General features: G+C 23.0%; 1 protein-coding gene across 2 annotated transcripts in view; it reads right to left on the minus strand.

Annotated features, from left to right (window-relative positions):
• LOC126905318 (protein furry) overlaps window positions 1-17,201 on the minus strand; it is a 72,998-nt gene that overhangs the window by 23,532 nt on the left and 32,265 nt on the right. For both annotated transcript variants that reach the window (XM_050684899.1, XM_050684898.1), the window contains exon 20: window positions 2,108-2,275. In XM_050684899.1, coding sequence (XP_050540856.1) covers window positions 2,108-2,275 — 168 coding nt within the window. The remainder of the gene's footprint in view (window positions 1-2,107; window positions 2,276-17,201) is intronic.

Consider the following 17,201-nt stretch of genomic DNA (forward strand, 5'->3'; position numbering starts at 1 on the left):
TGATCATTACTATAACAGAACCCGTTTGAATATTTAAAGACGTTAACTATTGGAATTAAATTGAATTTTTTTTATATAACAATAAAATATTCAATGTAATTGTAATATTTTATTGTGTAGATTTGAGCTAGTGTTTATTTAACAGTGAATATTATACTACATATTAAAAATAAGTAAATTTGAATTCAGTGAGCTATAACATTTATATGTAAAGTTAACTCTAGATCATAATAATTTTAATCTATACTAAAAATTAAAAATTAAAATTATACAGTTTTACTGATTTTCTATAAAGTATTAGATTTTTACAAGAAAATAAAAAGACAATTTAAATTTAAAATATACTTCGTAGAAATTCCCTTAAGTATATTTAAAAATTCTTCAAAACATCATGAAATAAAACATTTTTTCCTATAAAATTACATCTATAAGTGTGCATGGTTCGCTTAAATATTAAAAACTTTAATATTAATAGAATTTTTCTATACATTAAGTCTATAGTAGTAGTCATTTGTTCTACTATTTATTATTATGAGTCATTTAAGTTAAGTTTTAAACCTCAATAAAAAAGGAACATGCGGTCAAAGTAAATGTTCCGAGTATGGAAAACAAAAACAAAAAAGTTATTTTCTGCCTATTAACATGAAATCATTGCTATGAAATCTGGCAAGAATGTGAAATTACAAACAAATTGGTAAACTATAAAATTCAAAACATCTTATGTTGTAAGCAATAAATTATATATAATGAATAAGCTTGAATAATAGTGAGCTTGTTATTATTATAGGATTTTTATTTATGTACATTACTTCTTACACTAAAATTAAAAATATAGCCACAGTAAAAAAAAAATCTTAAGAATAATTTAAGTATTTCGCCAAAATCACAAATAAAATTTTAGTGTAAAATTGACATGTGATTGCATTTTACAATATACTACATGATTTATTAATAGCGAAAAATTGAAACAATAATTTCGTGGTCAACATAATGTATTAGTCATCAGTTGTAACCATAAACATCACTTGATGTATATCTGGCAAACATAAATATAATTTATATTATGTATTAAAATTTCGTATATTTGAGTAATGTGTACAAAGTTTTAAATTATTCATTTTTCTTAAAAATTATTTTTGGAAAAAAACTTAAAAGAATAATCTTAATTGATTATTAAAACTTATTCACATTATAAATCTACAACAATTAAAGTTCTCAATTTCATCTTAAAATATCTAAGATATTTATAGCATTTAATACAAAAATACAAAATCACTTAATTATTGGTTAAAATGATTAACTCTTATGTAACAATTAGGTGGCGTGGGAGTTTGAATAGTCTTTAAATTAGTTTATTGATTATTTAACCATCAGTTATTTAAAAATAAATGTGATTACGAAAAAAGTGGCCAAGTATTTAGACTAAATTATCTTCTAATTTTACTAAATTTGATTAATGCTTGAAATATTTCGAATTTTCAAAAATTAATTAAAATAAAAAAAATCTCTGATTTGATTTCACCATGTGGACAAAATATAAAAATCTCAAAACGTATATATTTGACAAGAAAACAATAACGGCTGTGATAAAGGTATAGTAGTGTGTACGTCGTAAGTCATAAATTCAATAACTTGAAGAAACATAGATGAAAAAGTATACAACAATAACGTAGCTAATAACAAAAATTAAATAATATTAACACAAATATTTTGTCTGAAAAAAGAAATAAAAAAATTTTTTGTCATCAAAAATAATAATTATTTAGTAATTATTACTTTAACGCATTTTGAGAGAGTCATTTATCATATAACATCAATTAAAATTGTCCACAAGACAAATTTGAAAAGAAAAATTTTATGAAAACTAATCAAAATTTATATTTACTACAAAAGACTTAAAATATTTTTTTATTTTCAAGGCATAGAATCTGAGAGAAACATAACTCAAATTGAAATTTCCTTAATTTGCTTAATATAGAACATTCTATTTTTATGTATAAGTAATTGACCTTTAATAATAATAATAAAATTTTGAAATTTCAGCAACCAAATTTTTTTTTCATTAGCAAAATTGAAAAATTGAATTTTCATTTCACTTTTACTTTACCTGAAAATATTGGCATTGTCAGTTCCGGATGAATTTGGGCAAGCTGTTGAGACAGATTAAATTGAGATTGACAAAATGTTGAACATAAAAGAACATCCGCGATTTCTGTTGTCTTATCTGTATCAGATGATGGTGTATCAACAGTTCTTTTTTCTTCTTTTTCGTCTCCTAAAAAAAATATTGATAAACAATTATTTATAAATGTTTTCATGGTATGAATTAATTTTCCATCATTTAAGTGTTACACTTAAAACGTTTAACAGTATAGCAAAATATTATAGTATTTGTACAACACAGTTGTGAAATATAAATACATACATATATATATATATATAAACTATGTAATTCATTGAGTAGAATATAATTTAATGGATTTGTAAATTATCTATACATTTTTTCTAATGTTTTCACATATTCGAGTAACTGTTCTTAATATTCACAATGAAAAATAGGTCTTTGTTTAGATAACAAGAACACGAGAGAGTAAATTAATTTCCTGTTTTAAATTAATTAATAATAATTAATTCTTTTTACAAAATTAAATTCAAAACATTTTTAGTTTGTTTTAGAATAAAATCATCAAATGTTTCTACTTAATATTAATTATAATAAATAGTTTATCTAAAAAATGAATAATATTTAAATATAATCTTTTTAAGAAATTTTGTTTATGTATTATGCCTTTTTACATGAAATAAACTTATATTAATTATTTGTTATGGAAATAAATAAATTACAATCAATAGGTATAAAATTAATAGATTAGTTAATGAAATAAAGAACATATAGTCGTAATTTTTAAGAAAATTACTGTCTTACTGAGTTTGAAGTTATTATGTTGTTAATGCATAACTGGTAAGTCTATCGCACTTAACGTTTTAGGTAAATGATACATTTAAAATGCCATTATGTATAGCTGTATTTTATTTTCTATAAACCATATAGTCGTGACCATGACTTTCTCATATTTTACCTTGTCTATAAAGGATTAAACTAATAGCTTTCCTGAAGTTATACAAAAAAGTTTTAATGTTTTATTTTTAGTTATTAGAAATAAATAATGGAGAAGAGATGACTGCTAATAAAGACAAATGGAAAGCTGTGATGTTTGCGACAAAAGACCTAAATAGATTATATTAAACCGAAAAAAATACTTTGTTAACATAAAATAATATTTCATTTTTTAATTAAAGAAAATTAAAATATATAAATCTACTTATTTTTGTTAACCTTATGAGGCCTCCTTAAAATTGCCCGTCTAACATACCTTAATGTCTTAAGAGAAAATGTTAACAGATAAATACATTTACAATAACATATGAATACATATGGTGATATTTTAAAAGACTCATTAATATAAGCGAATGACATTGCATAAATTACAGCTTCAAAATAACGACCAATAACGACTTTATCCAATCTTATAACTAAAGCGAATAAAATAAAAATTCGTTTATGATAGTAGAATAAATAACAAAGAATCAAACTTAATTAAATTTAAATATTAATTCTACGGACAAAATTAGATGAATAAATTCTATTTGATATTTTAGAATCAATATATTCACATTTAATAACCCAAAGGGCTAAATCATACAGTAGCATGCTTGTTTTAAAATAAAAAACAAACACACATTTTCCTTTTGTAACTAAAAGTCTAAATTCTATGAAAAAATGAAAAAAAAATACGTTAATAAATAGTATTATGCAATTCAACTTTAAGTCACTAGTGTATTATGATTAAGGGAATAATAAAATAATATACGGCATTTTTAATAATTTTTTTAACAACGAACTTAAGGTTTAAAAAGATACTAGATATTCACTTATAAGTATTAACACTTCTGAAAGAGTTCTAAAGAGAGTCTCCCGCCGCGTATATTGTCTTTCATGAAAATGTATACTGTTTGATTATAACTACGTGTACCGAGTGCAAACATTATAAAAAAAAATAATAATAATCAAAAAAATTATGTGCATTAAAAATAGCAAGTTAACTACGTTATTAAACTCAATAATTTAAAAAAGTATCCTTGTAAAATACGTAAAAAGTGAAAATAATTTATTTTAACACTTATATCGTATTATAAGAACATTAGTGTAGAAACTCGAAATTATAAATTTTAAGTAACATATTTTTTATTAAAAAAGTTATGTTTTTGATATGTACTACTGTTTTAATGTAAATACAATATTTAAACTATTAACAACTATATATAATAAAATACATTGAAGTAAAATAATAAAAATAAATTTAACAGTTATTATTAAGAATTATTAAAGAAATTACTTATAGATAAATATATTTAAAATGAATATTGAAGCATAGATATAGATTAATTGCAGGGAGAGGTTTTTAAATCCACCCTATTACTGTAAATATAATATGATTACACAAAAAAAATTGTGTAATGAAGAGTTTGAACCCCTCAACCCACCATCACACGCGATAAGCATTAAATATTGTGAACAACGGTTTGTTTTTTCACAAATAATATTGCATTTAGATCATAAATAATAATAAAAAATTATTATTGTGCTTGGACATACAAAAATAAATAATAAATCTAGAAAATCAATTATAAAATAACTTATTTCTTTTATTACTTCGCTAGCTTTTAATAATACGCCATAATGATAAATTATACATTATTTAAAAGTTTACTGAACATTGTAATCACTACATTTCTTTTTTTAGTTAATTATAAAATACTCTTTAATATGAATTACGTAAGTTTATTGTACAGAAATAAGTATAGTCTATCTCAGTAATCGACAAATGCATAAAAACAAAGGGATAATGTTAAAAAGGTTACACCACGTGCTCATAGAAAACTATGTGACGCGAATAATAATATTGACGACAGCTGTTCATTCATTTTTAAAAAGGCACTTTTATTACTGACACCTTTAATGTAACAAAAAAAGTAATGTAATACTTTTGATAAACCCTGACCACAAAAATTTTATTTATTAAGATGTAAAAATAATTGAGAAAAACATTTTATTGTTAAATATTATTACATTAAAAATTATTTAAAGAATAGAAGGAAGTCAAGACAGAAAAATTAATTTTATCTTTTATTTTAAATTTTGTTTAATTATTAAACTTAAAGTTTAGAATAGTATGATAAATTACTTTCATTTATTTATTAATTTATCCTTTACCTTGATTGCTTTCCATTTTTGTTATTTCAATTATTGGAATAACAAGTTATGACGGCTAAAAAAATTATTTTTAATTACTTTTTGCAATTAACACTATAACTTTAAAATAAAATCATTTATTACGTACAAACTTTTACTAAAATTTCTAATAAATTACTTATTTTGATAAGTCACACAATTCTATTGTTTAATCATTAATAAAAAAATTCAATTTTTGACTTGTATAATTTCTTCTTCAGTTTAGCCAAACATTTAAAGTGATTTATCAAATGTTGAGAAACTCATTTGTATGGGATTCAATAGTTCTACTTTTTTAAATGAGATTATTTTTTTCTTCAAAAAATTATTTTGATTGACTGAGAAGCAAATAAACGTTAACACATTTTCTTTTCAAGAAAGTAGAAGTATTTTTATTAATTTGTAAAATGACGTTCAAGTCCATTTATCAGAAAATCTTCAGTAAATATCATAACTAGATTGAGCTCACCCTGCTATTTTTATATATTTTTTTGTGATTATTTAAGTTAAGGAAATTTGAAGAAGCAAACATGGATATTAATCAGTAAGCCGCTGGCTAAGTTCAAAAACCATCATATTTATATTTTCAAAACGTCATCCGAAAACTATTCAAAGCATTCCTCGCTTTTGGAAAAATATTTACTTAACTTTTAAGCTATATTCGTGGAATACTGTGTTTTAATTAATAAAATTAATTACTAAGTTAGGAGTGTGATAATTTCGATGTAATATCATGTATATCATGAATATAGAATTTTTAGATCACAAAAGGAAAAAGTCACTTTTTGACAAAAATAAATTATTGGTTGAATGTAAAATAATAATTTTTTGTTTGCTTCGCGAGTTACATATGTACTTTATTGATAGTTATAATATATTTTTTATAATTATCCATTATACATTATATTAACTTAAATAAAATGAAATGCATATTAACTTTATTTTTCATGTTGTAACATATATAATTAATTAGAAAATGATCTAAAAGGCCTTTTTATATGTAATTCGTAAGTGAAGTTAAGAAAGCATAAAATGTTCTAAGACAAAAATAAATATTACTGACTTTTTTTTTTATTGGGCAAACCACCACACCTACATCAGAATATTTTATGTTTTTATGTATACTACAAACTCTTCACTAATAAAAAATAAATACTTCCTTTGTTTCTTAAAGCTTTGACGATATCTTTACAAGAACATGTGAAATATTTAAAATATTGATAGATTTCATAAGTTATTTATTTCAGTCTTTTTTTTGAAAATTCTTTTCAAGACAGATCTTGTTTAGCTGGTAAAACTCTTTGTCACAATTGATTACTATTTTCAAATGAATTTATTAACATAAAAATGTTTGATCACTAATGGCTGTTAACGCTTAATATAATTGATACCTAAATAAAATGAGAGACAATGAAGATAAATAAAATAATTATAATATTTAACGGATATTCTGAATAATAATTCCAAAGATATATCGTTATTACGACTATATTAGACATTCTATTATTGATTTTAAACCAAAATTAATGGATAGAGATTAAAATAGATTATTATGTTTCATATATATATATATATATATATATATATTCACAAATACAAGTATGGCCAACTTGCAAATTTTTTTTTGAATAGGTTAAAATGTTTGTTTAGTTTATACAGTTGACGCATTTAACCTTAACTCAAATGTTAAAGCTCACCATGGAATTTTCCAAAATCATGAAATGAAACACATTTTCTTCAATCTCATAAATTATTTATCTTCGAGTGATTATAATAAGCACAGTTTTCACTTAGACAGGAAATGGGTAGATTTAAAAGGGCTTTCTTATCTCAACCAATCTAAAATATATCATACTACAGTCTATGTAATGATGTTATTTTATTATGTACCTAAAATAGTAACCTCATATAATATATGAAATTGCTAAAATTATTAGAATATGAATACAAGAAAACTTCCAATTTTATTCGAAAAAAAAAACAATAAATTTTTTAATTTAAATACTTTTTCTAATTTATAAGTTTAACATATATTAACTTTAAAAAATACACATGGAATAATTAGTTCTCAAATAATCCAATCATTTATAGACAAGCTATTGTTTATTGATTTCTTAATCATACAATATAACTTTAAACAATAAACAGTATGAAAAACTTAACAGTTCAAAGTCATTTTTTCAATATTGAATCAATTTATAAAACTTTATTTATTGACATTTGACACTTAATAAATAAAAAACTTCCTTCTAACTCTCGATTATGATATTCCCTTTTAACTATTATAATATACTTTATTATAATCTCATCTGTCTGCGTTTCATTCTCGTTACCAGATAAAACTGTAACATGAATATAGAATAATGTCTTGCAATAAGTACTTGATGTATGAACCTTAGTAAATTGAAAGCAAATTAATTTAAATTACAATTTGTACTTTTGGTAACTTAAGAATAGTAATAGTAGTCTTTTTAGTTTTAACTTATAAGAATTTAATAATCAATTATTTTCAAGAAAATCGTTCATGAAATTATTTCACTTGGACATATTTATGCTGCGAGTGATTTTTTTCCTAGTACATTTGTTAAATTTAATAAAATTGAATTGAAAATATCTTTAAGATTAAGTTGATTAATTTCAAAACACTTATTGAAACAGAATATTGTTATATAAAACATAAAGAAAATTCTAAAAAATGTTAATGTATACATATCAAACAACAAATAAAGACGTATGTTATCAAAAATTTATAGTCAACATAAAATATGGTGACAGTATTACTAATCTTGATTTGTCTTGCGACTTACTGTCATTATGAAAAATGTAATTATTTTTTTTTGCAAACAAGTCATAATTATCCCGTGATATTTGTTAAGATTGCTAATGTATTCTAATAGTAAATTCTTCTCTTTAAAGACGCGGAGACCTATCAACTACTTAAGGTTAACACCTTTAATTTAATAATTTTTATATAAGTAAATAATAATTAGAAATAAGAATATAACACATTAAGAAGTTTTCATGAAAATTTTCCGAAGAACTTCGTTTATTTATTTTTTGACTTAAAGGTCGTTTTTTTATAATATTTTTAATTAGATTTGTTCAATTTTTTTTTAGTTTAGTGTAGAATTCCTGTACTAAGTATACTACTTGTAGTATATTACCTATATAATGCTACTATAAGACAATGTTTTCAAATTAATTTTGTTATAAAATCAAATAAAATTCCGCCAATGTAAAAAATATATATCAAATTTACAAAATAGGCTCGTTTTTATACCCTAACAAGATTTTATAGAGTAGAATTAAAATGTTTGCTTATCATTCAACCAAGAGACAAATAATACAAGAAAAAAATTAAAGTTACAAATCTATTTTTTTAGAAATCAATAATTAAGATTAAAATATTAATACTCCAATCAAAACTAACGCATATAATCATACGACTAATGACAAATTCAACTTTGTAAAAACAAATCATCTGAAATGCGTTCATAAATTCTTTGCAATATTTAATAGATAATTAGATAATCTAATAATTGACGTAAAGATTTAATTAAAATACCTTGAATACGCACAAATACTTCGAAATCTCTACTAAATTTATCTGAACCCATTATTTTCAACAAAACTAACAAAAAGTTGAATTCGAATAAGACAAGATTCGAGAAGCACAAATAAAAACGTCACTTATTAGTTTGCTGCAAATAAAATACGATAAAAAATATATATATAAACCAATAAATATGTTAATAAATCAATAAATACAACTATAAACAACTACAGACAAATATAATGGTTATTATATTTTGTTGTTGATAAATATAGTCTAAGGTAAGATGCTCGTAAAATACGAAAATATGCGCTGGGTAACTAATAACAGACGCCACAGAAACAAAAATTTATAGATGAAACATAATTATGTTATTGTTATAGTACAGAGACAGTGTAAGTACAGGATAAGAGAACAAAGTCGTTTTGAAATGTTTTCTTTGTTTAGCATTACTTAGATTTTGAGCTCCGTTGTTTTTATTGATAACAATATTGTTCTTCTTCTTTTAATTCCTACCCGTTTTCGGGTGTTGGATACCAAATACCCAAAGGTCAACTGATATTACAGGGAAGGGATAGGTGGTTTCCCGTTGCCTTCTACACTTGGGACCTGGTGCTTTTTCCACCATAAAACGCACGATGGTCACCCATCCGTACACTACGGCGGCAGGCGTGGCTTAACACTAGGGTTTCGTCAACATCTAGTGTGTCCACTGCGCCACACCACGCCCACAATATTTTAGAATATTTTTTCGTGTAAAAATATAAAGTTGGTAAGATACAGCTAATACAGTTATATATTAATATTTAATATTAAAAAGAGTTAAGTGCAGACGGGATCCAGTGTAGTGGAAAGTTGAGTCACTTTTTTATATATATTAGTATTGATTGATATCTGATAGTGATAGAAAGTTTTTAGTAAAACATTGAGACGCTTATTTGAAACGAATTGAAAAAAAGTATCATATTTAACAAAAAAACATGATTTTTGACTTATCAAACTGATTAATCATAGGGTATAAGTCGTCAGTACGTTTTGCATTATTAATCAAATAAGACATTAAACAAATTTAATTTGAAATAATTCAGAATAGTTTTCAGTAACTATTTAAAAAAAATTACAAAATCGATCATTTTAACCGATATTTTATAATTTTTGTCTTTAATGACCGAAAACTTCTTAAAGTGGAGAATACAGTTAGTAATTATTTTTTCATCTTAAAGTATATTATATTAGTTTTAATTCGATGTAAGTTTAAATTATTTTTTGGAAATTTTATCAAAAATTGAAAAGAAAAAATGTTTAATATAAATTTTAAGTACTTAACAGTACTTGATTTATGGTGATAATTTAAAATTTTATAATTTGAATTTCAATACAAAATGAAAATTAAATATATCAACATTGACTGTGTTTTGCTATAACAGTAATTTTTTGGGACATATCCTTTTTTTAAGTGAATTTAAATGGAATTTTTAAAATTATGACACTAATAGCTTCAAATAGATAAGTTATCTGATTTTTTTAACTCATCGTTGCGTAAACTCGATTCAATAGGATCGGAGTAATCGTGTTTACGGCACACATAAAAAAAAAAGTACGGCAGAGTAAAACCAATGGGTTCTCAGCTATGCGTCGAAACTTAAGTACAAAACATTAAATGTTTATTGTGAATGATTTTCATCAATAAATATTGTAGGCAATATTGAATTAAATTATATTAATTAAAATTACAATTACTAAATAAGGTAAATTTCATTAACATGAATATTTTACCTATAAGTATCGAGGTTAATGTATAATATAAATACGTCAAATACAAAATACCAATAAGAAGTTATGACTACATGTTAAGAAATATCAGATAGAATCAAAACAATTACTATGCATGTAATCATTTACATTTATTAAAAGTACATTTAACATCTTAGTAGATTTACTTAATAAGGGTGCATTTTAATTGACTCTATCATAATAATGTAAGTTATTAATTACCAATTTATTCATTAAAATAATTATGTTATTTATAAAATGTTGTTTAGAATTCTTTGTTATTAAATACTACACCATAAATTAATCATAATTTAAGTGTAGGCATTATATTTATAATTTATTCTTTGTAAACAATCTATTAAGTACATGGAGTTTTGGGGGCTGAATATGAGTAGCGTATGAGTGGGTTTTGACGGCAATAAAACATGCAGCTTGTATTTATTCTTTAACCATAAAAACGTAAACCAGAACATACAATTTTTCCATGTTACACTTATTTTATTACAGTCAATACTAGACATTTATCAAACATCATATACTAAAATTTTAAATATAAAATAAATGGTATATTACTTAAAGTACCGTTTATTTAATTTATAAGTAGAACGATACTATTTTGTAGCTAACATAAATACATTTTCTAAACTATTTTAGTTTTAAATTAAATTTTTATATTTAATACACAAAAAACAATAAATAACGATTACTAACTTGTGTAAACGTACGTTAATTACAGTCTTGGGAAGTAAAGTAATTTAAATTGTTTGTTACTGTAACGAAATCACGTAATTTAATTACTTTTATTTTCAAGTAACTAATAAGTAATTTAATTACATTTATGAAGTAATTTCAAATTACTAAAATGATGATACCTCCAATAGAAAACAAAAATATTATTAAAAAGTAATAATTCGTGTGTATATTACCAATTATAATCTCTAAATTGTTCTAATTCATTATTTTAATCATATGGGATATTTTTATACTTAGAAGGAAAAAGAGTACAGCTGGGAAATGACTAGTGATATAAATATCAACATCTGTGTCTCACCTACCCTCAGTCAATACTTTAAATTGTTAATGATTTAATTACATCATTTTCTATTAATTATGTATGTTACCACAAACAAAATTATGTAGACACCTTTAAATGGTTTAAGTGATGAACATGAATAATACTTCACAATTAAGAAATTGAAAAACACATGTATCTAAAAGACACCAAAAGAAGTTATCAAAATTATTTTTATTTTATAGAAAAATTTACTGGTTTATTAAATTCTGATTGATTAATTTTTTTCTATATATATATATATATATAAAAATTATTAAAAAAATATAAAAATAAAAAATAATTAAAAAAATTATATATATATAGAAAGGAATTAATATAATAACTCGTTACTCTTATTTTGTAAAGTAATTTTATTACTTTTTCAAATTAATTTTCACACAACTAGTAAATTATAATACCTATCATTTATATACCGAAGAAATTAAATTTTATATACATTCTTTTTTGGTTATTGAATTTTCACAATAAAATTTCACACTTGAATTCGCGAGATGATGATCGACACTCTAAACGACATTAATTAATCTATTATACTCACTTTTGCTAAAAATTTTTCTACGTTATTAATCATAACATAACAGATATTTTCCATCAAATTCAAAGAACTTACTTATTATAAGATATTAAGATTACATAAAATTTACAATCTATGTAAATTTTCAAAGCAAATAAATTAAATTTTTCAAAAAAATATTTAAAAACGAATAAAGGAAAAAATTGTATAAACCACAAAATAATCTTTAATTAAAATTATTTATGGCTCTATTAATACATTTTTAAAAGTATTAAAAAATAGCAGAAATTGAAAATATTTAAAAGTTATCTCAATAATTTTGGTCAACTAAAGTAAAATGTATAATATACTTTTATATTTTATACAACTTATAGGTTTAAACGATGAAATAGTTTTTACGTATTTAAAGTTATATGAATAATTATAATAAAACGAATAAAATTTAAGTATTTTAATGTAAAATACATATTGCTACAAGTTAATACACTTAATAAAAAATACAGACTGAAATTCTTAAAGGAGTGACAATAAGAACCAAGACCTTGTAACTTAAAGGTCTCAGATTATATTAAATAAAAAAAAAAATTATTCTTAAAAAATTATGTTGCTATAAGATATCATTTAAAATTTGATCCCTTGACCTTCATAAGTCATCATTTTTACTTAAGTTGTAGTTGAATTAGTTTTTACAAAAAAAAAAAAAAACACACTTTTTATTATATTAAAATATAATGCACAATATTGAACTAAAAATTGACTTGTTTTTATACAAAGTCTTAAAATGTTAATAATTGATTTTAATAACTTTTATTTTCTTTATATTGTTAAAATAAAAGATTAAAATTTTTTTTTGTTTTAACAGTAGCAAAAAAATGCTTGTTAAAGAATATTAAATTTATTGCAATTTCCATTATCGCTGTAAAAAATCTACAAAACTCCAATAACAATTTTAGATAATTCAAAATATAAATACAAGTATTTTTAATATTTTTATTTTAGGAAAGATAAATTTTTTTACGAATGAATCATTATATTTATCATTTTAAAATTTCAGTTTTATGAAAGAATACGAATGAATAGATGAAAAATAAATATATATTTTTTTAAAACTACTAGATTTAATTAAATGGAAGTCATGGTTATAAATTTATGTAATTAATAATAATATCTTTTAGCATTATTTCCTGACATAATAATTTATAATTGTTACATAAGTAATCACGATAAAAGTTATTTTATAGCAGTATTTAATGAATATGGATTATAACATAGAAGTTTAATTGTTAATCACTTTAAAACTTTTGAATGAAGTTTGAATGTCACTCATGAGAGTATAATATTCAACATTGACTTTCCATGTTTCCATAAATATTTGTAAAAAAAAGAATATTATATATGAACAAAATATTTAAAATATTACATATTAAACAATGGACTATCAATTTGTATCATACCACTAAGTTCTACTAAACTGAAACATATATTAAGTTAAAACAATAAATGAAATTTCTTTTACACAATGAATGTACTTTAAGAAACATTTAAACCTTTGCATAGTTACTTTCCCATACATATTTTAAAGTTAACTCTCAAATTAATTACGGAACTACTAAAACTAATGACGTAATCAAGGGTTTTCCACATTTTCACTTTAGAATGTCTTACTCCTTAAGTGAAACACGTTAAATAATTGCTTATTTTTTTGCGGTAATCAATCTCTACCAACAATTCTCGTTGAAGTAAAACCCAAGATACACTACCAACTTAAACAATAAAAATCTTTTTGGATTTTATTTACACCTAGTATTTGAGTGATATGACACAACCACTATTATCTTTAAATATTTTAATTATAATTACTCCCACACGAAAAATTAATCTAATAATAATCAATTAGTTGAACCATACCAATTAGTTTTTTCACTTTATTTATCATGGTGCTAAAATTGTATTTATCGAAACCAAAAAATATTCCCTATCTTTTGTGTTTATGTTACCATTGTGTAGTTTTATACAAAATTGACGGAATGTTGAGTTTTCAAAAGCATTCTCTTGTTTTCTTTAGATCTCCAATACTTGGCCATAAACTTTATAAAGCCATTGAAAATTGTTCTCAATATCCACGGAATCTATCAAATAAAAAAACCTGTACCATACGTTTATATGAAATCAGTATTTTTCATCTCTTTTATATTATAATGGATGAGTTGACGATATTGAAATGGTGTACTTTGTGTCCCACGTGTGCTCTACATGCCAAAACTATTTCGTTAAACTAATATATAAGTGCATCGAAGGATACCACAAATAACATAAATACTATTTATATTAGGCTCCAAGAAATACCAGAAAACCAATACAGGTTTAACCTATCATTTGATATATACAAATTAAAGCACTTCATAATAAATAATATAGAGAATACCAACTTTGGTAATGGTACTTATAGAGTTTAATAGATTCTTAGTATACTTTAGAATACTTAAAATAATATAAACGATTATTATTCTTGTTAAACGGTTAATTTATTTTGCAATATTTAATGTAAATAGTTCGACAGCTAGTTTAACTTAGCGATTAAAACTCTTTCTGACATTTTACACAATAGTTATAAACAAGTCGTAAATCAATATCATGTTGATATTTGAATGAAATAATTTCATCTTACACATTAATAATTACTATAAATTTACAAGAAAATGAATTACATCAATTATGATAATAAACACGTCACAAAAACTGGTAAATGTATAAATTATTTTAATATCAACAATAGAGAAATGTTTTTTGTATCAATTTATATTAAAGAATGTTTTCACGACACTTCTATAAATGTCAAACTTATATAATTTTGATGAAATTTCTTAGGTCTGAATTTTGTTATGCTATAAAACAATAGTCGGTTTTCTACATAGAAAATAGAATAAATAAATCCGAGAGAAAAGTAATTGCACTCAATTTATAAATTATGTTTTGACAAAAAGTTCGCTATTTTCTTAAGCTATACAACATACACTATAGATTGCTTTGAGCTAAGAAGTACAGCTGAATGATTATCATGTATTACACAAATTATGAAGATATATATATATTATATTTACTATATGTGCCGATGGTACAGGAAATCGTAGAGTAAACCCTAAAGTTTACACATAAATTTCTAGTACTACAAGTTCAGCCTTAAATACATTATGCAAATTGTATTTGTCATTAATAATACATGCACCATACTTCAGATTAGTGTTAATGTGTAAAATTTAGAGATTAGGCTAGTTATTAATGTTTGTTGACAACAGTAGAATAGGTTAGCAAAAATACATTTATACGATTAAAAACTTTTTTATGGAGTAAAAAATGTTCGATAAATGTACAGTATCGAGTCTTATTATTATTAGTAACATATTTAACAAATAATATGTACGTTATATAAGTGTCCCTCAAAATTCTAACAAATCCATGTACTTTTCTTATGGCAAATCATCAGAACTGTACGAAATATATCGAACATTTTTTATTTTATAAAAATTTATGAATAACAGAAATGTGTTTTTGCTAACCTATTCTACTGTTTTCAACAAACGTTAATAAGTAGCCTAATCTCAAAATTTTACAAATTATCATAATAAAAACTTAATGTAAGTGAATAATGTTTTAATCTTTTTAACATCAAAAGTAAACATGTAGTAACGTTAAGACATTAAAAGAAAAAAATTAAAAAAACGTTTAAATTTTAAATAGCTTTAAACTCAATTATAAAATATTGTTATAATATATTTAAACGTTAAAAAAAATATATAACTTACAAAAAAAAGTTTCGTACAAAAGTTGTTTAAAAGACAATTATAAACAAAAAAAACCCAGCACAGTGGGGTGGCGGCACAGTGGGGTCGTGGCATAGTTGGGTCCAGTATAGATAATTAAAATCACTATCATAAAAAACACTTCGATGCAAATCTGTAGATAGTGTTTAATTTAAAAAAAAAATTTTTGTTAAAATGGCATATTTTTGAATACGGTAGCCATTTGCGCATAGAAGATAGGTCGTCGGGACAAATTTTTTTTTCATTTTATAGTACATAAAATAAGCTTTGATTTGATATATGTTTAAAGGACGCAGTATTCCAGGAACATTTTCAAAAGTTCAGTTAAAAAAGATCTATGTTTTTTACAATATTTCAAGTTTTGAACGCCCCCTATATAAGGGGAATTTGTCCAATTTTAATAAAAAGTATGTCAAATGAAAGATGTACTTATAATGTATTTAGAAAAAAAAAATTTGTGCTGATATATACATTTTTCAAAAAGTTATAGCATTTTTAAGTTGAAAATTTAAAATCGAAAATTTTAACAAAAAATAGTGTTTTTTTTAACTACGGCAGCCGTTTAAATGTAGAAGATAGATCGTCGGGACAAATTTCTTTTTTTTATTTTATAGTACATAAAATAAGCTTTAATGTGATATGTTTAAAGGACGTAGTATTTCCGGAAAATTTTCAGAAATTAAGTTGAAAAAGTTATTTTTTGTAAAAAAGTTACTATTTTAAATCCCCCCCAGTGAGCAGAATAAGTATTAGATTTTCAAAAAAATGATATCAAATGAAAGGTAGATATTTAAGGTTTTAGTATACAAAAAAATTATGTTGATTTTTGAAAAAGTTATGGANGTTTTAGTATACAAAAAAATGATGTTGATTTGTTGATTTTTGAAAAAGTTATGGAAGTTTTAAGAAAAAAATGAAAAAAATGACAAAATTTACCGATTTTTAAATTTGTAATATTTTTGGATATTTCCCCCATTTTCGGGAAACGAGGGAATTTTTTTCAATTTTTNCTTTTTTGGATATTTCCCCCATTTTCGGGGAATGAGGGAATTTTTTTCAATTTTTAAGGGTAATGTCTCCAACTAGATACGATTTGTGATCTTTTGACGTACTTTTGAAAGAAATCGGTCCAGTGAGAGCTGAGAAAAAGTGGCAACAGACATAAAAAAAAA

Source organism: Daktulosphaira vitifoliae, unplaced genomic scaffold, assembly GCF_025091365.1.
Source record: "Daktulosphaira vitifoliae isolate Bord-2020 unplaced genomic scaffold, ASM2509136v1 Scaffold_4, whole genome shotgun sequence".
In the NCBI taxonomy this organism is placed as follows: domain Eukaryota; kingdom Metazoa; phylum Arthropoda; class Insecta; order Hemiptera; family Phylloxeridae; genus Daktulosphaira; species Daktulosphaira vitifoliae.